Consider the following 22,158-nt stretch of genomic DNA (forward strand, 5'->3'; position numbering starts at 1 on the left):
AGGGGGCTACGCAAGAAAATGCACAAACGTAGAAGACAAGCGCACTAATTCAAAGTCCCCGGATGAAGAAACGGAAGTTTCGTCAGTTGGACAGGATGTTTGGGTTTCAAAGTTCATCCTGTGTCTGCCTCTAAAAAAACATAAATTTGTCAACACGTCAACAAGTGCATGACAATGTCAAGGTAGGTTTGTTATCAGATTACAACCATGTATGTCGCTACAGAGAGCGGTTAGCTTAAAATGTTGATAAGCTATTAGGCCATTTCTTCACATTATAAATTCAGCAATGCGTACACAGCAGTATTACCAGGAAAACACCATTCTCAAAAGGAACCACAAATGAGATTATGCATGTAATGCTTTTATTATAAAGGAGCATTCTTATCTTCCCCAAACATGACTCACATGCTGCGTATGTATGTCAGGCTCTACACCCTTTGTAAATCGGATTAATTTTAAGAAGTTATTTTGCCACTTTAGTTGTGATACAAACCTTATCAAAACATATAGACCTATGGGCTAGGCTACATGAGATGTGTGACTGATTAGAAAAAGTTGCAAAAAAAAGCATGCACTGTTTGCCTTAAGCTGGCCATCATTCACAAGCCGTAATATATAATTCACAAGTGATAGGCTAATATTGTCACCCATCAGACTATTTTTTATTTAAACGTAACATATTCTAAATAATATACAGTACCAGTCAAAAGTTTGGACACCTACACCTACCTTCTTTATTTTTTACGGTTTTCTACATTGTTGAATACCAGGGAAGACATTAAAACTATGAAATAACACATTATGGAATCATGTAGTAACCACAAAAGGGTTTAACTAATCAAAATATATTTTATATTTGAGATTTGTCAAAGTAGCCACCCTTTGCCTTGATTACAGCTTTGCACACTCTTGGCATTCTCTCAACCAGCTTCATGAGGTAGTCACCTGGAATGCATTTCAATTAACAGGTGTGTCATGTTAAGTTAATTTGTGGAATTTCTTTCCTTCTTATTGCGTTTGAGCCAATCAGTTGTGTTGTGACAAGGTAGGGGTGGTATACAGAAGATAACCCTATTTGGTAAAAGACCAAGTCCATATTATGGCAAGAACAGCTCAAATAAGCAAAGAGAAACGACAGTCCTTCATTACTGTAAGACATGAAAGTCAGTCAATACGGAAAGTGCAGTCGGAAAAACCATCAAGCACTATGATGAAACTGGCTCTCACGAGGACTGCCTTAGGAAAGGAAGACCCAGAGTTACCTCTGTTGCAGAGAATAAGTTCAGTAGAGTTGCCAGCCTTAGATATTGCAGCCCAAATAAATGCTTCACAGAGTTCAAGTAACACACATCTCAACATCAACTGTTCAGAGGAAAAGGCATGAATCAGGCTTTCACGGTCGAATTGCTGCAAAGAAGCCACTACTGAAGGACACCAATAATAAGAAGAGACTTGCTTGGGCCAAGAAACACAAGCAATGGACATTAGAAATTTGAGATTTTTGGTTACAACCATTGTGTCTTTGTGAGATGCAGAGTTGCAGAGTAGGTGATCGGATGATCTCTCCATGTGTGGTTCCCACTGTGAATTATGGAGGAGGTGTGACAGGTGATTTATTTAGAATTCAAGACACACTTAACCAGCATGGCTACCAAAGCATTCTGCAGGGATATGCAATCCTATCTGGTTTGCACATAGAGCGACTATCATTAGTTTTTCAACAGGACAATGACCCAACATACCTCCAGGCTGTGTAAGGGCTATTTGACCAAGAAGGAGAGTGATGGAGTGCTGTATCAGTTGAGATAGTTTGGGATGAGTTGGACCGCAGAGTGAAGGAAAAGCAGCTAACAAGTGCTCAGAACTCCTTCAAGACTGTTGGAAAAGTATTCCAGGTGAAGCTGGTTGAGAGTTGAGTGTGCATGATCCCATGTGTTATTTCATAGTTGATGTCTTCACCATTATTCTACAGTGTAGAACATAGTAAAAAATAAAGAAAAATCCTTGAATGAGTAGGTGTGTCTAAACCTTTGACTGGTACTGTATGTGTGAAATTTGTTTTGATTTAGAATGGACCATTATCATGTTCCTGTCTCAAAACAGGGGCAGAGGGAATAAAATTACATGACTGCACTTAAATTGCGAATGGAGGATGTTTTCCCATGTTTCATATTGATGCCAGCCAGGTAAGCAAAACTCCTGTTTCAAAGATAAACAATGTGCTTACAATTTGGAAGGTTGAGAAATAAATATAGTTGGCCTATCCTATCGAAAGCTGATTGGATCCTCAGTTCTCACGCAATTGCATAGCCTAAATAAATGTTGCAACATGAGCTCATGGGCTCTCATGAATTGTTTTGATTAGAATTTCGATTACATTTGCAGTGATGTCAGAGTGATTAGAGGGACAATAGTGTGGAGTACCAGGCAGTTAGCACGTTTGGTAGGCTAGTAATGACCATCAGCAGCATCAGAGCTTAGAGAAGCCTAATTACCGTGACTAAACGGTCACATGGAATTTAACTGCAATCATGACTCATGAACGCCAGTGTGGCAGTAATGTGGTCACCGTTACAGCCCTAATCCTGGGCAGTCATTTCCAATGTGTTGCAGGTGATATTAGCTATGCATCTGGCTCTTCAAATTGCCCAAAAAGCTTGAGATGTCAAGCGCAATATGTGACCTACAAGGGAACTGTGTCTGACTACCCTTGTCAGCTGTAGTTTGACTCCTCCCACTGCTTCAAGGTATGTTAGTGCAAACACGGCAGGGCTCTCCAACCCTGTCCCAGGAGACTACAGTCCATAGGTTTCACTTCAACCCCAATCTAGCACACCTGATACTAATAATTAGCTTGTTGATAAACTGAATCAGGTTAGTTACAACAGGGGTTGGAGTGAAAACATACACGAGGGAAGCTCTTCAGGAGCAGGTCATAATAGGACTGCACTCACCAAAGCATTTTTCATAAAGGCAGCATTGGTTGTTTCTGTTTATATAGCAAAGTCATTTTGTTCCCAAGTGTTTTACTTGTGTATTCATATTGCTACAGACATTTCTAAAAATGGATTCCACACTACATTAGGTCAATGCACAGATGGTGTGGGTTGTCTGATATGATAAATGTATAATCCCTTTGATGTTTACTTTGTGTTGTGCAGAAAAACGCTGCAGGTCGACAGGGTTATCTGTTATCTTCCAGTGCTCTCTCTTCTCTCCAGACTTCTGCATCCAGAAGGTCGGTACCACATTACAAAGGTAACACCTTAGCATTGTTGCTGTGATAGCTCTGTAATAGCAATATAATTACAATTGTAACATGGTATCCAAAAGCAATCAGGAACTGTTTATTATCATAGGAAATAAAGCTACTACGCAAATACTTCAACTGGTGTTTACTCAGGATCATCTGAATCCTGAACCGTGTCCTCTGCTCTCCCTTTTCAGTATGGCCACCTCAGCCCTTTTTTGCTGGGCTGCTCGGTGAATCAATGCTCCAAGACAGGCAAAGCCCCAGTAGCCTGTGGAGAGACCTAACTTAACGACACCTGGATGACACCATATCCATGATGGAACTTCCTCAGAGGGCCAGGGTGTATGGCCCAATAATCTTGCCTTCCTGCTGAAGTGCGCATTCATTCACTCCTTCCCACAAATCGAAAAGCATTGGATTGTTGTTTGCCTGGGATATTGGGAGTTTCCATATTTATAGTGATAATTCCCAAGAAGCCGTTGTTTGTTGGATATGTTGGCACGGTGTTGTTAGGCCCGAGACCAAATCGAGGACTGGCAAACCATGCCAATATATCCAACAAACACCAGCTTCGAGGGCATTATCACTTGTACATGGGTTACCAACATATTCAAATAATGATCGACATTTTCATTAAAAACTTTATTTTTATACATTTATTTGTACAATTTCATCCTTCCACAAGATATAGTCCCTACACAAATCTAGGGTTGCTAGAGACGCGACCAAGTCGCTCGTTCTTTTTGTTCTGTATCTATCGACGCGACCCAACGAGATAATGAGGCATGATTTCGCCTGGCATCGAAAATGTGCTCTCTCGTTAGGACACTGTTGATCAGAAGAGCTAGCCAACAACACCGCTAACACAAGAACTTCTAACTGAAGCAGCAAAGACTGCAAGCTAGGTTCGTTTTGTTTTACCTTTGTATACAGTGGGGCAAAAAAGTATTTAGTCAGCCACCAATTGTGCAAGTTCTCCCACTTAAAAAGATGAGAGAGGCCTGTAATTTTCATCTTAGGTACACTTCAACTATGACAGACAAAATGAGAAAAAAATCCAGAAAATCACATTGTAGGATTTTTAATGAATTTATTTGCAAATTATGGTGGAATATAAGTATTTGGTCAATAACAAGTTTATCTCAATACTTTGTTATATACCCTTTGTTGGCAATGACAGAGGTCAAATGTTTTCTGTAAGTCTTTTCACACACTGTTGCTGGTATTTTGGCCCATTCCTCCATGCAGATCTCTAGAGCAATGATGTTTTGGGGCTGTTGCTGGGCAACACAGACTTTACACTCCCTCCAAAGATTTTCTATGGGGTTGAGATCTGGAGACTGGCTTAGGCCACTCCAGGTCCTTGAAATGCTTCTTATGAAGGCACTCCTTCGTTGCCTGGGCGATGTGTTTGGGATCATTGTCATGCTGAAAGACCCAGCCACGTTTCATCTTCAATGCCCTTGCTGATGGAAGGAGGTTTTCACTCAAAATTTCACGATACATGGCCCCATTCATTTTTTTTCTTATTTTGTCTGTCATAGTTGAAGTGTACCTATGATGAAAATTACAGGCCTCTCATCTTTTTAAGTGGGAGAACTTGCACAATTGGTGGCTGACTAAATACTTTTTTGCCCCACTGTATATCCATAAAAATTATGCCAGCCGACTCATGATTTCGACTGGCTGAGAAACGCTGCCTGCCTCTCTCTCTCTCATCCCTACTCCCGACCCCTACATGTTCATTACATTACTATGGGACAGTTGGAGATAGAATTTGAATATTGAAACAATGTTGCAAATGTCAGCTAGACAGACAGCGAGGTTTATACAAATCTCCACAGTTAAACTAAATGTTAGTCTAAAAGAAATGTGAGATCATGTCTAAATGTTTTTAGAGTGGAGATCAAGTTTATAACTTCCCTGCCTGGGCTGATGAGACAGTGGATTGCACAGTCAGATGGAACAGAGTAAATAGGCATTTTAACGGCATAGATTTAGCCAGTGGTAACTTGTGGAATGGACACCGGCTGAAATGCGCTTTTAACCAATCAGCATTCAGGATTAGACCCAACCATTGTATAATACCAGACATTTCCTTTCATATCCGTGAAGGGAAGAGAACAAGTACACTTAATGGAGAGGTTATTTGGATGCACCCAATGTGACAGAAAATACATCCGTTTTGCTGTCTGCACCTATGTAGCACAAATTATATAGAAATGGTTGTAATGTTCCTTTTCAGACTAAAAAGCCTAATGTGCCTTGAATTAACATTTTTCTTCCCATGTCCAGCTCACAGAATTAAACGACAATAGTTATTTTATTAGGTGACATTTGTAGCATTACTTGGATAATACATGAGACCGTAACCTACACTGCTCAAAAAAATAAAGGGAACACTTAAACAACACAATGTAACTCCAAGTCGATCACACTTCTGTGAAATCAAACTGTCCACTGAGGAAGCAACACTGATTGACAATAAATTTCACATGCTGTTGTGCAAATGGAATAGACAACAGGTGGAAATTATAGGCAATTAGCAAGATATCCCCAATAAAGGATTGGTTCTGCAGGTGGGGACCACAGACCACTTCTCAGTTCCTATGCTTCCTGGCTGATGTTTTGGTAACTTTTGAATGCTGGCGGTGCTTTCACTCTAGTGGTAGCATGATACGGAGTCTACAACCCACACAAGTGGCTCAAGTAGTGCAGCTCATCCAGGATGGCACATCAATGCGAGCTGTGGCAAGAAGGTTTGCTGTGTCTGTCAGCGTAGTGTCCAGAGCATGGAGGCGCTACCAGGAGACAGGCCAGTACATCAGGAGACGTGGAGGAGGCCGTAGGAGGGCAACAACCCAGCAGCAGGACCGCTACCTCCGCCTTTGTGCAAGGAGGAGCCGGAGGAGCACTGTCAGAGCCCTGCAAAATGACCTCCAGCAGGCCACAAATGTGCATGTGTCTGCTCAAACGGTCAGAAACAGACTCCATGATGGTGATATGAGGGCCCAACGTCCACAGGTGGGGGTTGTGCTTACAGCCCAACACCGTGCAGGACGTTTGGCAATTGCCAGAGAACACCAAGATTGGCAAATTCGCCACTGGCGCCCTGTGCTCCTCACAGATGAAAGCAGGTTCACATTGAGCACATGTGACAGACGTGACAGTCTGGAGACGCCATGGAGAACGTTCTGCTGCCTGCAACATCCTCCAGCATGACCGGTTTGGCGGTGGGTCAGTCATGGTGTGGGGTGGCATTTCTTTGGGGGGCCGCACAGCCCTCCATGTGCTCGCCAGAGGTAGCCTGACTGCCATTAGGTACCGAGATGAGATCCTCAGACCCCTTGTGAGACCATATGCTGCTGTGGTTGGCCCTGGGTTCCTCTTAATGCAAGACAATGCTTGACCTCATGTGGCTGGAGTGTGTCAGCAGTTCCTATAAGAGGAAGGCATTGATGCTATGGACTGGCCCGCCCGTTCCCCAGACCTGAATCCAATTGAGCACATCTGGGACATCATGTCTCGCTCCATCCACCAACGCCACATTGCACCACAGACTGCCCAGGAGTTGGCGGATGCTTTAGTCCAGGTCTGGGAGGAGATCCCTCAGGAGACCATCCGCCACCTCATCAGGAGCATGCCTAGGCGTTGTAGGGAGGTCATACAGGCACGTGGAGGTCACACACACACTACTGAGCCTCATTTTGACTTGTTTTAAGGACATTACATCAAAGTTGGATCAGCCTGTAGTGTGGTTTTCCACTTTAATTTTGAGTGTGACTCCAAATCCAGACCTCCATGGATTGATAAATTTGATTTCCATTGATAATTTGTGTGATTTTGTTGTCAGCACATTCAACTATGTAAAGAAAAAAGTATTTAATAAGAATATTTAATTCATTCAGATCTAGGATGTGTTATTTTAGTGTTCCCTTTATTTTTTTGAGCAGTGTATATACTAACTTAGTCACTGATGTGGACTTGGAATTCCGATTTGAATGACCGTCAGGTGTTCACAGTTGTCTTGATCGCCCAGAAGTCTGAGATTTCCAGGTTCCCAGTTGTTTTGAATGTGGACAGACTAGCAGGGTTTCAGCCACAAAATCATATTTCGATTTTAGATGAGTTTAATAGTCACATGTACATGGTTGCAGATGTAATTACAGGGTGCAGTGAAAAGGGGTAGCTGATTAGTGGTGGCTATTCATCAGCCTGATGGTCTGGGGATAGAAGCTATTGGCCAGTCTTACAGTTTTTGCCATGATGCTCCTATACTGCCCATGTCCGAGTGATGGAAACTGGAGAACAGGCCATGGCTGGGGTCCCTGATGATTTTTTTTGGCCTTCCTGCAACACCTGGTGTTGTAGCTGACCTGGAGGGCAGGCAGTGTGTGTTCGGCTGAACGTACCACCCTCTGTAGCGCATTGCGGTCCTTGGTGGTGGAGTTGCCGCACCAGGCTGTGATACATCCCGACAGTATGCTCTCGATGGTGCTCCTGTAGAGCACTGTACCCTCTGGGACACAATGAATTTCTTCAACATTCTGAGATTAGAGTCGCTGTCATAAAATGTATGGAAACTAAAATGAGATTTTTGGTGGTTTTAAGGTTAGGGTCAGGCATAAGGTTAGCAGTGTGGTTAGGTTTAAAATCACATTTTAAGAAGATACATTTTTAAATTAGCAGGGTTTATGACTTTGTGGCTGTGGTAACTAGTGACGACCAACTAGCACAGCATGGTCCAGTTGCATTAAACATCTTAAAGCTGCAATATGTAACTTTGTGGGCGGCCCACTAAATTTGATTTCTCTCATTCTCATTGAAAGGAAGTCTTAAGAAGGGATAGATCTGTTTTATATGCACTGTTTCTATGCTTCTTGTTAAGTTATTAGGCGAGCTATTAGAATTTTAGTGATTTCTGCATAGTGCATCTTTAAGTGTTTCCCTTCAAGGAATATCTGGTTAGAATGGAGATGACTTGATTCACTTGGCGTGTTTGAGTGGTAAGGTGAAAGGAGCCGACTGTAGACGGAAGGGGGTACATATGCACCTACAGCAAGTCAGACAACTTGTGCTGTTTCTTGGAAATGCAACAGTGTCAGATATGGCATTCACCTTTGTTATTGATGAAGAAGTGGATGCAATGGAAGTACCACTTCTCCTACACAAAGCTGAACATGATCAACGTGGTCCAAGGAAGTAATATCCCGATAAGGACATAAGATACCAACCCAAGCTGCCTATTTCAACCTTTATGTTGCTTTTGTCAGTAAGAATGTGAAGAACAGAATTGGATTAAATCCCATAATGGACAAAACACTCACTGTACAGAAAATTATTAAATTAAGCATGCACATCAGTTCACAAGTTACTGGGTAAACAATATGAAAATGATTAGACTACATGTACATGTTCACATAAATTACTGGGTAATGTAAATGTAAACAAAAGGATTAGACTACATGTACATCAGTTCACAAGTTACTGGGTAAACAATATGAAAATGATTAGACTACATGTACATGTTCACATAAATTACTGGGTAATGTAAATGTAAACAAAAGGATTAGACTACATGTACATCAGTTCACAAGTTATTGGGTAAACAATAAAATGATTAGACAATACATGTACATCAGTTCACATAAATTACTGGGTAAACAAAAGGATTAGACTACATGTACATCAGTTCACAAGTTATTGGGTAAACAATAAAATTATTAGACAATACATGTACATCAGTTCACATAAATTACTTGGTAAACAATATGCCAAGCAGTCAAATGCACTTACTATTGACCCCACGATTGGGGTCTGGGGTACTTGCTCATTAAGGGCCGTTTTCCCAGACACAGATTAATTCTCTACAATTGCCAGTGTAGAAATCCCCTAAAATAACCCATGTATACTGATTGTAGGCTATACCATGGAACATTACAGAAAGCTATAGAAATAAATAAAGAGTCGCACGCTGTCTCTCTATATATATACATAAACTTCCAGTAATTTATTGGGTTAAACACCCATGTTTTGGCATCACTGCCTTCAGGGTAATGTCATGAATGCTTGAAACAGGTTATATAGACAAACAGTGCAATTCGATCAACCAATGACAATAGTGAGGGGTGTGCCATAATTATTAGATTGATTAGAATGAATTGAGTGAAACTGTTAAAAGACAATAGTTTACAGCACATGGAATATACAGTTACAGTCAGAAGTTTACATACACTTATGTCGGAGTCATTCAAACTTGTTTTTCAACCACTCCACAAATTTCTTGTTAACAAACTATTGTTTTGGAAAGTCGGTAAGGGCATCTACTTTGTGCATGACACAAGTAATTTTTCAAAAAATTGTTTACAGACATATTATTTCACTTATAATTCACTGTATCACAATTCCAGTGGGTCAGAAGTTTACATACACGAAGTTGACTGTGCCTTTAAACAGCTTGGACAATTCCAGAAAATGATGTCATGGCTTTAGAAGATTCTGATAGGCTAATTGACAACATTTGAGTCAATTGGAGGTGTACCTGTGGATGTATTTCAAGTCCTATCCTACATTACAATGTAATGTAATGTAATGTCTATCTTCAAACTCAATGCCTCTTTGCTTGACATCATGGGAAAATCAACAGAAATCAGCCAAGACCTCAGAAAAATAATTGTAGATCTCCACATGTCTGGTTCATCCTTGGGAGCAATTTCCAAATGCGTGTAGGTACCACGTTCATCTGTACAAACAATAGTATGCAAGTATAAACACCATGGGACCACACAGCCGTCATACCGCTCAGGAAGGAGATGTGTTCTTTCTCCTAAAGATGAACGCACTTTGGTGCAAAAAGTGCAAATCAATCCCAGAATAACAGCAAAGGACCTTCTGAAGATTCTGGAGGAAACCGGTACAAAAGTATCTATATCCACAGTAAAATGAGTCCAATATCGACATAACCTGAAAGGCCGCTCAGTAAGGAAGAAGCCACTGCTCCAAAACCGTCATAAAAAAAGCAATACTACAGTTTGCAACTGCACATGTACAAAAATGTTACTTTTTGGAGAAATGTCTGATGAAACAAAAATAGAACTGTTTGGCCATAATGACCATCGTTATGTTTGGAGGAAAAGGGGGAGGCTTGCAAGCCGAAAGAATCCCAACCGTGTAGCACGAGGGTGGCAGTGTGTTTTGCTGCAGGAGGGACTGGTGCACTTCACAAAATAGATGGCCACATGAGGGAGGAAAATTTTGTGGATATATTGAAGCAACATCTCAAGACATCAGTCAGGAGGTTAAAGCTTGGTTGCAAATGGGTCTTCCAAATGGACAATGACCCCGAGCATACTTCCAAAGTAGTGACAAAATGGCTTAAGGACAACAAAGTCAAGGTATTGGAGTGGCCATCACAAAGCCCTGACCTTAACCTTATAGAACATTTATGGGCAGAACTGAAAAAGCGTGTTTGAGCAAGGAGGCCTACAAACCTGACTCAGTTACACCAACTCTGTCAGGGGGAATGGGCCAAAATTCACCCAACTTATTGTGGGAAGCTTGTGGAAGGCTACCTGAAACTTTTGAACTAAGTTAAACCATTTTTAATGGCAATGCTACCAAATACTAATTGAGTGTATGTCAACTTCTGACCCACTGGGAATATGATGAAAGAAATAAAAGCTGAAATGAATCATTCTCTCTACTATTATTCTGACAATTCATTCTTAAAATAAAGTGTTGACTGACTGACTGACCTAAGATAGGGATTTTTTTACTAGGATTAAATGTCAGAAATTGTGAAAAACTGAGTTTAAATGTTTTGGCTAAGGTGTATGTGAACTTCTGACTTAAACTGTAACTGTAACATAATTAGATATTGTACATAATATTATCATCAACATACATTATTAAATTAATTTCACATATGTAATTGTTAACAATATCTTTAAGTATATGTTAATTTATAAGACTTAACCGAGAAGAATAACTGAGAAGAAAAAAATGTCATAAGAGCCTGAGATCAAAGTTAATATTCAGAGCACTAGGGGTCAATAGTTTTAGAGAGGATGTCCAATATGCCTCCCTCTATAGTAGGCGGATCTCCACTTAGCTCATCTCCTTGGTAGAGTAACATGCTTAATGCCTGTGTATTTGAGGGAGGAGATGGAATGGTTAGCTTCAACAAAGTGAGCTGCTACTGGGTAGTCAACCTGATTGAGCTGTGGTGTTCAGCTATGCGATATTTTAATTGTCTTTTCGTTTTTCCTACGTAGACTTTCCCACATGAACAGGTGATGAGATATATTACTCCCTTTGTCTTGCATGAGCTGATACCCCTCACATGGACTTTTCGACCCGTATGTTTTTGTAGTGCTGTTGCACTGTGCGCATGCGCCATATTTGTATGTCCCATTTGGAATGGGTGTCAAGAGTGTTTGAGTGGGCTCAGGTCAGATCTCACGAAACTATCCCCAATATTGCGACCACGCTTACAGACCACAAGATACGGTATTATTGTTCACTCTGATTGGTCGAGGACCTACAATACCGCCTCTGTCGTATCCTGATTGGCTTGATGAATGCACAGGAATGCTGCCATTGGTCTCAACACCTCTACGGTTTTCCCACTGTTTTGTGGCATTTGCTAAGGAGCTCCGTTGAACTAAAGAAGCTAACGTTAGCTAGAAAACAACACACTAGACTAGGTACGTATTGAATACCATATAAATTAATTGGTTAAGCGAATGATATTTAATAAATAGATGTAGCTTCTGGTGTTGACAATTTATGTTGTCTGGTGGTGGTTAGCTACCTGATGTCTCAGACACAGGACTCTGACTCTTGTTCTTGACACAGCAATCAAGCTACTATAGCTACATTTATCAAACAATGTTGGCATTTTCCCTCTCGAACTATTCATATCAGCAGTTATTTAGCTTGTTTGTTAGCTAACTAAGTCGTCTTCAGTTGGTGATTTGAGGCTGGCCATCTAGCTGGAGGAACCAACTTGAACGAAACGTTAGATAGCAAATGTTGCAATCCTTGGCAAATAGCAAGGCTAACAGTAGTTCGTGTAACGTTACCTCTTCATTATTAGTTTGTTAGTTTAACCCAAGTTCCGATAACCATTTGTCGGGATACTTATTAGCTGCAAACATAAAACCAAACCGCAAGAGGGCTCTAAGTTAGCTCACTTTACTTGGGGAGAGTGGCGTAAATTGAGCTAAAGAGGTACGTTGAGCCACTCTTCTAGGAAAACATACACAAAATGTGTAATTTGACCAAATATTTAGCTTCGAGGTCATCATTTCATGAAGTCTGTGAAGGAAAAAAACACATGGAATGGTGCTCAGCAAGTAAAAAACAAAGATTTTCACCAAGTCAAATTAATTTATTGTTAGAGGTTTCATAATACTTGTATCAAAACCAAAGTAGATAATTTCTATACATCAATTGGGGTCCCCTATAAGCTTCAATATGAAGTCCTAAACCTAGCATGAAAGTGCATCCTTGTAGCTGTGCGTGCCTATATATGCACGCACATGGGGTAAGTCTTGCCAATGGCAAGTTGAACAAATTGAAGTGTTTCTTCCCAGGCATGACACAAGGCATTATCACTGGGATATGAGGTAACAACAGGGTTCAAATTAAGACAAAAAGTGGGTGTGTTGAATTGTGTTTGGGAAATAAAGATGGACATGGTTTTAAAAAGGTTATGGTAATCTTTAATTCAGTGTTGTTGTTGATGTGAATGTGATGTGAATGTAGTCCACGATCAGCTCCTTTTTCATGCTTATGTTGAGAGAGGTTGTTGTCTTGGCACCACACTTCCAGGTCTCTGACTTCCTCCTTATATGCCGTCTCATTGTCATCAGCCTACCACCATCGTGTCGTCTGCGTACTTGATGGTTTTTGAGTCGTGCTTGGCCACCCGGCTGTGGGTGAACAGGGAGTTCAGGAGGGGACTAAGCACGCACCCCTGAGGGGCCCCAGTGTTGAGGCTCAGCGTGGCAGATGTGTTTACTTTCACCATCCAGGATTCAGTTGCAGAAGGTGTTCAGTCTCAGGGTCCTTACCTTAGTGATGTTCTTGGAGGGCACTATGGTGTTGAACACTGGGCTGTAGTCAATTAACAACATTCTCACTCTTTGTTGCTTTAATGACAACCTTCAGATACTTTTATGTAGCAAAGGTAATCAAGCCCATATTGGTATGTGATACAGGAAACACATTGAAAAAAAAACAGACCTACATCCTAGTTATTGAATGTAATGTGTTTAGAACTCATAGGAGTGTGATTTGTCCCTAATATTGGTTATATCAGGCAGGTTTGTTTGGGCGGGGGCGTGGTTTACTGTGTTGCCTGTCAGGGGTACCGGCAGGCCTACATTTTGTAGTACAAAATGTTCTATTAGTACAACCAAAAGTGGTAGGAATCTGTTTTAGACCTTTTGTGTCCATTCTATGCCCTATACGGAAATCTACTGCTCTCTGCCTTTATGGAAATAGAGACATAAATTACAATCAGCTAATAGCAGGGTTTAATGGTCTTGTTCTTTCCTCTGTAGGATAAAGACTTGGAGCCAAAATGGCATCAGACTCCCCGCGCAGACCAAGCCGCTGTGCTGGAGGGGTTGTGGTACGAGCACAAGCTGCCACGTAAGGACACGCACACACACAATAAACACACACACACAATAATAGGTTTTCAGCTATTCCACTGGATGGGTCTGAGCAGCCAACTAATACAAGTTTCCCCTTGCAAAGACATTACCTAACATCACATGATGGTTGTTATTAACCATCGGTTTCAGACATACCTCAGTGCTATGGATTGATATGGTCTGGTTCAATATATTTCCTTACCACTTTTCTGAGGTAGAGATGGCGTTACAGAGTGTTATCTGCAACCAATTTGACTGAATAAAGTGCCAAGATAATACTTATATCTATGCATACACTACCTTCAATAATTTTAAGCGTTATACTTATAGGTATGTATACAGTACCAGTCAAAAGTTTGAACACACCTACTCGTTCATGGGGTTTTCTTTATTTATATTATATTATAGTGAAGACATCAAAACTATGAAATAACACATGGAAGCATGTGGAAACAAATGTAAATGTATTTAAGTTTCTTCAAAGTAGCCACCCTTTGCCTTGATGACAGCTTTGCACACTCTTGGCATTCTCTCAACCAGCTACATGAGGTAGTCACATGGCATGCATTTCATTTAACAGGTGTGCCTTGTTAAAAGTTAATTTGTGGAATCTCTTTATTCCTTAATGTGTTTGAGCATATCAGTTGTGTTGTGACAAGGTAGGGGTGGTATACAGAATAGAGGTTGACCAATTAAATCGGAATGGCCGATTAATTAGGGCCGATTTCAAATTTTCATAACAATCTGTATTTTGGGGCGCCGATTTGCCGAGTTTAATATTGCTTTATACCTTTATTTAACTATGCAAGTCAGTTAACACATTCTTATTTTCAATGACGGCCTAGGAACGGTGGGTTGACTGCCTCGTTCAGGGGCAGAACGACAGATTTTCACCTTGTCAGCTCGGGGGATCCAATCTTACAGTAAACTAGTCCAACGCAATAACGACCTGCCTCTCTCGTTGCACTCCACAAGGAGACTGCCTGTTACGCGAATGCATTAAGCCTAGGTAAGTTGCTAGCTAGCATTAAACTTATCTTATAAAAAACAATCAATCATAATCACTAGTTAACTACACATGGTTGATGATATTATAGATATTATCTAACGTGTCCTGCATTGCATATAATCTGACTGAGCATACAAGTATCTAAGTATCTAACTGCGCGGTGGTAGGCAGAAGCAGGCTCGAAAACATTCATTCAAACAGCACTTTTGTGTGTTTTGACAGCAGCTCTTCGTTGTGCCTCAAGCATTGCGCTGTTTATGACTTCAAGCCTAGCAACTCTCGAGATGAGGCTGGTGTAACCGAAGTGAAATGGCTAGCTAGCTAGTTAGCGCGCCCTAATAGCGTTTCAAACGTCACTCGCTCTGAGCCTTCGGGTCGTTGTTCCCCTTGCTCTGCATGGGTAACGCTGCTTCGATGATGGCTGTTGTCGTTGTGTTGCTGGTTCGAGCCCAAGGAATCAAATCAAATTTATTTGTCACATACACATGGTTAGCAATGTTAATGCGAGTGTAGCGAAATGCTTGTGCTTCAAGTTCCGACAATGCAGTAATAACCAACAAGTAATCTAATCTAACAATTCCAAAACTACTACCTTATACACACAAGTGTAAAGGGATAAAGAATATGTACATAAAGATATATGAATGAGTGATGGTACAGAACGGCATAGGCAAGATGCAGTAGATGGTATCGAGTACAGTATATACATATGAGATGAGTAATGTAGGGTATGTAAACATTATATTAAGTAGCATTGTTTAAAGTGGCTAGTGTTACATGTATTACATAAAGATGCAGTAGATGATATAGAGTACAGTATATACATATACATATGAGATGTGTAATGTAGGGTATGTAAACATTATATTAAGTAGCATTGTTTAAAGTGGCTTGTGATATATTTTCCATCAATTCCCATTATTAAAGTGGCTGAAGTTGCGTGTGTTGGCAGCAGCCACTCAATGTTAGTGGTGGCTGTTTAACAGTCTGATGGCCTTGAGATAGAAGCTGTTTTTTAGTCTCTCGGTCCCTGCTTTGATGCACCTGTACTGACCTCGCCTTCTGGATGATAGCGGGGTGAACAGGCAGTGGCTCGGGTGGTTGTTGTCCTTGATGATCTTTATGGCCTTCCTGTGACATCGGGTGGTGTAGGTGTCCTGGAGGGCAGGTAGTTTGCCCCCGGTGATGCGTTGTGCAGACCGCACTACCCTCTGGAGAGCCTTACGGTTGTGGGCGGAGCAGTTGCCGTACCAGGCGGTGATACAGCCCGACAGGGTGCTCTCGATTGTGCATCTGTAGAAGTTTGTGAGTGCTTTTGGTGACAAGCCGAATTTCTTCAGCCTCCTGAGGTTGGAGGTCCACATGGAGCGAGGAGAGGGACGGAAGCTATACTGTTACACTGGCAATACTAAAGTGCCTATAAGAACATCCAATAGTCAAAGGTTAATGAAATACAAATGGTTTAGAGGGAAATAGTCCTTTAATTTCTATAATAACTACAAACTAAAACTTCTTACCTGGGAATATTGAAGACTCATGTTAAAAGGAACCATCAGCTTTCATATATACTGTACTCTGTTCTCATGTTCTGAGCAAGGAACTGAAACGTTAGCTTTCTTACATAGCACATATTGCACTTTTACTTCTCCAACACTTTTTTGCATTATTTAAACCAAATTTAACAAGTTTCATTATTTACTTGAGGCTATTGATTTATTATATTAAGTTAAAATAAGTGTTCATTCAGTATTGTTAGTAATTGGCATTCTTACAGAAACAAAAAAAATTGGCCGATTAATCGGTATCAGCGTTGAAAAATCATAATCGGTCGACCTCTAATACAGAAGCTATCTTTATTTGGTGAAAGACCAAGTCTAAATTATGGCAAGGGCAGCTCAAATAAGCAAAGAGAAATGCCATTCCATCATGACTTTAAGACATGAAGGTCAGTCCATGTGGAACGTTTCAAGAACTTTGAGCATTTCTTCAAGTGCAGTCAGTGTTTCCAGGCTTTTGACTGGTACTGTACACATTCAGCAAGGTAATACTCTTATGTTATTACAGTGAGCAGTCGTATATGGAGAGTGTTGTGACCTTCCTCCAAGATGTGGTCCCTCAGGTAAGACTGTTTTAATTGATTGTCGTATTTTGTCCAGTAACATCAATGTATATTACATTTACATGTTACCATTAACCAGATTGACTAGTTTACTCAGGCTGTCAATGGTATTTTTATAGGGCGTAATAACTATATTATTAACTTAATCACACATTATCCACAGAGATCCTATTGAAGTTCCTAGATTTAATTCTATGACATGAACAGACTCAGTAATACTTTCATCTGATTTAATTTTGTCTATTCAAGGCATACACAGGTGCACCCCCAACTGATGAAAAAGAGAAAATAGTTTGGGTCAGATTTGAGAAAGCTGACCTCAATGGTAAGTCTTAGAACAGTTTCAAAGCTTCCCCCCTCGACTGTCTTTTGTTCACTCTTGAGGTGGACACACACATTTTGATAACAAGTGATATCTTGCCTCATTATTATCTGGTATTTTAAATCTACAGATTAGGTTAAACCATATATTTACAGTGCCTTGCGAAAGTATTCGGCCCCTTTACTTTCAGTGCAGCAAACTCTCTCCAGAAGTTCAGTGAGGATCTCTGAATGATCCAATGTTGACCTAAATGACTAATGATGATAAATACAATCCACCTGTGTGTAATCAAGTCTCCGTATAAATGCACCTGCACTGTGATAGTCTCAGAGGTCCGTTAAAAGCGCAGAGAGCATCATGAAGAACAAGGAACACACCAGGCAGGTCCGAGATACTGTTGTGAAGAAGTTTAAAGCCAGGTTTTGATATAAAAAGATTTCCCAAGCTTTAAACATCCCAAGGAGCACTGTGCAAGCGATAATATTGAAATGGAAGGAGTATCAGACCACTGCAAATATACCAAGACCTGGCCGTCCCTCTAAACTTTCAGCTCATACAAGGAGAAGACTGATCAGAGATGCAGCCAAGAGGCCCATGATCACTCTGGATGAACTGCAGAGATCTACAGCTGAGGTGGGAGACTCTGTCCATAAGACAACAATCAGTCGTATATTGCACAAATCTGGCCTTTATGGAAGAGTGGCAAGAAGAAAGCCATTTCTTAAAGATATCCATAAAAAGTGTCGTTTAAAGTTAGCCACAAGCCACCTGGGAGACACACCAAACATGTGGAAGAAAGTGCTCTGGTCAGATGAAACCAAAATTGAACTTTTTGGCAACAATGCAAAACGTTATGTTTGGCGTAAAAGCAACACAGCTCATCACCCTGAACACACCATCCCCACTGTCAAACATGGTGGTGGCAGCATCACGGTTTGGGCCTGCTTTTCTTCAGCAGGGACAGGGAAGATGGATGGAGCCAAATACAGGACCATTCTGGAAGAAAACCTGATGGAGTCTGCAAAAGACCTGAGACTGGGACGGAGATGTCTTCCAACAAGACAATGATCCAAAATATAAAGAAAAATCTACAATGGAATGGTTCAAAAATAAACATACCCAGGTGTTAGAATGGCAAAGTCAAAGTCCAGACCTGAATCCAATCGAGAATCTGTGGAAAGAACTGAAAACTGCTGTTCACAAATGCTCTCCATCCAACCTCACTGAGCTCGAGCTGTTTTGCAAGGAGGAATGGGAAAAAAATTCAGTCTCTCGATGTGCAAAACTGATAGACATACCCCAAGCGACTTACAGCTGTAATCGCAGCAAAAGGTGGCGCTACAAAGTATTAACTTAAGGGGGCTGAATCATTTTGCACGCCCAATTTTTCAGTTTTTGATTTGTTAAAAAAGTTATAAATATCCAATAAATGTCGTTTCACTTCATGATTGTGTCCCACTTGTTGTTGATTCTTCACAAAAAAATACAGTTTTATATCTTTATGTTTGAAGCCTGAAATGTGGCAAAAGGTCGCAAAGTTCAAGGGGGCCGAATACTTTCGCAAGGCACTATATATATATATATATATATATATATATATATATATATATATATATATATATATATATATATATATATATAAATAAATAACAGGTTCTAGAATATTTTGAGTGGACTGAAATATGCTGATAAGTGGCCTCTTCTTACAATGCCTGGGAAGAAAATAGTTTAAATGTGACACATGATTAGTTCCTTTAGCAGGCGTTCTTTGTCAACCATTTGATGGTTCATTTCTTGTAAGGACTTTGAGTGACAGGCCTGATGTATCTCAGCGGCACGTGTGTTTGTGTGCGCGCACACCAGATCTCTCCCTCAATCTGACAGCAGATGTGTTGATTAGACACAGCATCATTGGCTGTGTTTATAAAACATTCTACCACTTTGAAGAGGACTCAATTAGAACTTCACTGTTCATGCTTTGCATGGTCAATATAAAGCAAATGGTTCCATAGAGTTGACACACATTCAAAGTAGCTAGGGTTGAATATTATTTAAATGAATGTACTGGAACACTTAAACCCCAAACATTGTTCTACAATGTGAAACAGTTCATTCAAAAATATTTTTGAACATGACAAAGACAAATTTTCATGTTTCTTTGGACCAGGATTCATCATTTTAGATAGCAGCAACACACATAGCAGTAAAATGTATTTTATAAACTGATTATACACAGAATATACAAAACATTAAGAACACCTGCTCTTTCCATTACAGACTGACCAGGTGAAAGCTATGCTCCCTTATTGATGTCACTTGTTAAATCCACTTCAGTCAGTGTATATGAAGGGGAAGAGATGGGTTAAAAGAAGGATTTTTAAGCCTTGGAACAATTGAGACATGGATTGTGTGTGTGCCATTCAGAGGGCGAATGGGCAAGACGAAAGATGTGTCTGCCTTTTGAAAGGGTTATGGTTGTAGGTGCTGGGGGGGTTGTGCAACTCAATGTTAGGAAGGTGTTCCTACTGTTGTGTAATCTCAATGTATGTTTGCGGGGAGAGACACCGACACAGATGCATACATAAAACAGGCACATACAACAGTTATGATGTCTGGGTCTCTGGGATGCAGCCTGCTACAGAAATGCCCTGGTTTGGATTAGTCAATTCAAATCAAAATAAGTTTTAATCAGTCTACAGAGTTGTCTGAATAGAAATGTATAAACTATCAAAATAGAGTCGCACAGTCCGTATATAAACTCCCAGTAATTTATTGGGTTTTTACCAACGTTTCGGCATCATGTGCCTTCTTCAGGGTAATGTCATAAATACTTGTACCAGGTTATGTAGACAAATAGTGCAATTAGTGCTAGTGAGGGGTGTGTCATAATGATTAAGTTAATTAGTGAAACTGTTAAACTATTGTTTTTATGACATTAAATATATTAGGCTATTTTAATCATATAGAAACATAATTGAATATTGTACATAATATTAGCATCAACAGGGGGAACATATTAGGTGTACGCTTATAAGCTGTAGAAAAAATATATACAATTATAAGACTTGTTCATAAGAAGTGCCTGAGATCAAACTCAGTATTGAGACCACTAGGGGTCAATGTTTTTGGATAGGTTATCCAGTTAGCCTCCCTTTGTAGTAGTCGGATCTCGACATTACCGCCTCTCCGTGGTAGAGTAACATGCTCAGTGCCTGTGTATTTGAAGGAGGAGATGGAATGGTTAGCTTCAACAAAGTGAGCTGCTACTGGGTAGTCAATGTTCTTACACCTGATTGAGCTGCGGTGTTCAACTATGCAATATTTTAATTGTCTTTTCGTTTTTCCTACGTAGACTTTCCCACATGAACAGGTGATAATAAATATATCTTATTTTGGTAGTTTTAATAGTTTATTCGCCATAGGTCAGCACCTCCACACAAACACATTTTTCTGGGTGTGCGCCAGCTCTTGTTTTTTCCCCGTATATAAATGTATAACATCCCTGTATGTTTTGCTGTGTGTCCATCAGATACGTCCCGCTCCCCAGAGTTCCTGGAGATGCACAGTGGCAGCAGTGACCCTCCTCTCTGCCTCATGATTGGTTACGCCGACGGGATGCAAATCTGGAGCATATCCGTGAGTAAAGACCACCTATAACATAAAGACCACCTGTAACATAAAGACCACCAGTAACACAACCAACTGGTGTTGGTGTTGAAGTCAATAGAAAGATGTTCATACAACGACAACAGACCACAAAGACGTTATCGTATCTGACTTCCAGTACTCCTTGTCCCCCACTAGATGTCAGGATATACCAGGGCGTTACAGCTATTCTCTTCTTAAAATGCTCCAGGCAATTCCAAGTCCTGGCAACTTCTGCACAAATGGTCTCTCTAGGATCTGTGTTGTGGGTGTTGAAATATGAGATGCGGGTCTTTGTGTTGTGGGTGTCCAAATGAAATATTTCAAGTGTAGAGCTGTTTACATTTGATGAGCAGGGTGGGTGCTTCCCACAGGACACTACTCTCTCCAGGTCCCACAAATACAGGACACATAGCGCCTTTTGTGCAGCCAACTAGCACAAAAGTTATATTGCGATATTGTCAAAATGATATATTGTCAAAAATAATATCCCAATATGTAACTATCACCCCCCACATCACTATTTTGCACCCACATGGAGCAGACTTCCGCAGTAGAGACATGCACAGGCCTCCACAAGGTGAGGAAAATCATGGAGGTGAGAGACTGGCCACTCATTTCCTCCTCTCCTCCTCGCCTGTCACTGATGAGGTAGACTTAGCCAACAAGATGGAGGACATTTGATATTCTTAGAAGGTGGTTTGTTTTGATGTGACCTGTCTCATCCCAGGGTCAAATATTTATGAAGATGAATATGGATTGAAGTAAAGTAAGAAACCACTTACTGAGAAACGTAGTAGTGGTAATGGCATTAAACTTTTTCCTGCAATTTCTTTTCACCCAGATTTGTATTCTTTAGAGTTAATATCAAAGCCCAACAAGGAGGGAATGTATTGGCTATTTGAAAGATCTGTTTTGAAACAACCATTTTTTCAACCACAGTAAATTTGTTTCCAGGAATATTGAGAAATTCTCTTGGAAAATCATTAGAGGAATTTGTCAGCTCAAAACCTAACAAATAACCCGCAACTCTGCAACGGCCTCCATTTAGGACTATCAGGTTTCAGGTGCAAGCTGTCACAGAAACATGCAAACTTAACATACAGTTTAAGTCAGAAGTTTACATACACCTTAGCCAAATACATT

At 40.5% G+C, this 22,158-nt stretch overlaps 1 protein-coding gene and 1 long non-coding RNA gene across 52 annotated transcripts in view; both read left to right on the forward strand.

Moving 5' to 3' along the window:
- Positions 1 to 32: 32 nt before the first annotated feature.
- Positions 33 to 3,908, forward strand: LOC118373524 (uncharacterized). Of its 2 annotated transcripts, none has more exons than XR_004823443.2 (5): positions 33 to 182; positions 2,104 to 2,186; positions 2,614 to 2,747; positions 3,162 to 3,258; positions 3,448 to 3,908. It is a non-coding gene; the product is annotated as an uncharacterized LOC118373524 (long non-coding RNA). The 2 variants fall into 2 exon arrangements; XR_004823441.2 differs by having other exon boundaries at positions 35 to 182; positions 3,162 to 3,238.
- Positions 3,909 to 11,666: 7,758 nt separating this feature from the next.
- LOC118373607 (BCAS3 microtubule associated cell migration factor-like) overlaps positions 11,667 to 22,158 on the forward strand; it is a 222,985-nt gene continuing 212,493 nt past the window's right edge. For 15 of the 50 annotated variants that reach the window (XM_052521519.1, XM_052521634.1, XM_052521569.1 and 12 more), the window contains exons 1-5: positions 11,668 to 11,958; positions 13,822 to 13,912; positions 16,991 to 17,045; positions 17,295 to 17,370; positions 20,897 to 21,003. In XM_052521519.1, the coding sequence (XP_052377479.1) occupies positions 13,842 to 13,912; positions 16,991 to 17,045; positions 17,295 to 17,370; positions 20,897 to 21,003 (309 nt within the window). In that variant the 5' untranslated portion in view covers positions 11,668 to 11,958; positions 13,822 to 13,841. Of the gene's footprint in view, positions 11,959 to 13,821; positions 13,913 to 16,990; positions 17,046 to 17,294; positions 17,371 to 20,896; positions 21,004 to 22,158 lie in introns of all 50 variants that reach the window. The other 35 variants (XM_052521588.1, XM_052521599.1, XM_052521646.1 and 32 more) reach the window with 9 other exon arrangements.

The sequence above is a fragment of the Oncorhynchus keta genome, chromosome 1 (genome assembly GCF_023373465.1).
Source record: "Oncorhynchus keta strain PuntledgeMale-10-30-2019 chromosome 1, Oket_V2, whole genome shotgun sequence".
In the NCBI taxonomy this organism is placed as follows: Eukaryota; Metazoa; Chordata; class Actinopteri; order Salmoniformes; family Salmonidae; genus Oncorhynchus; species Oncorhynchus keta.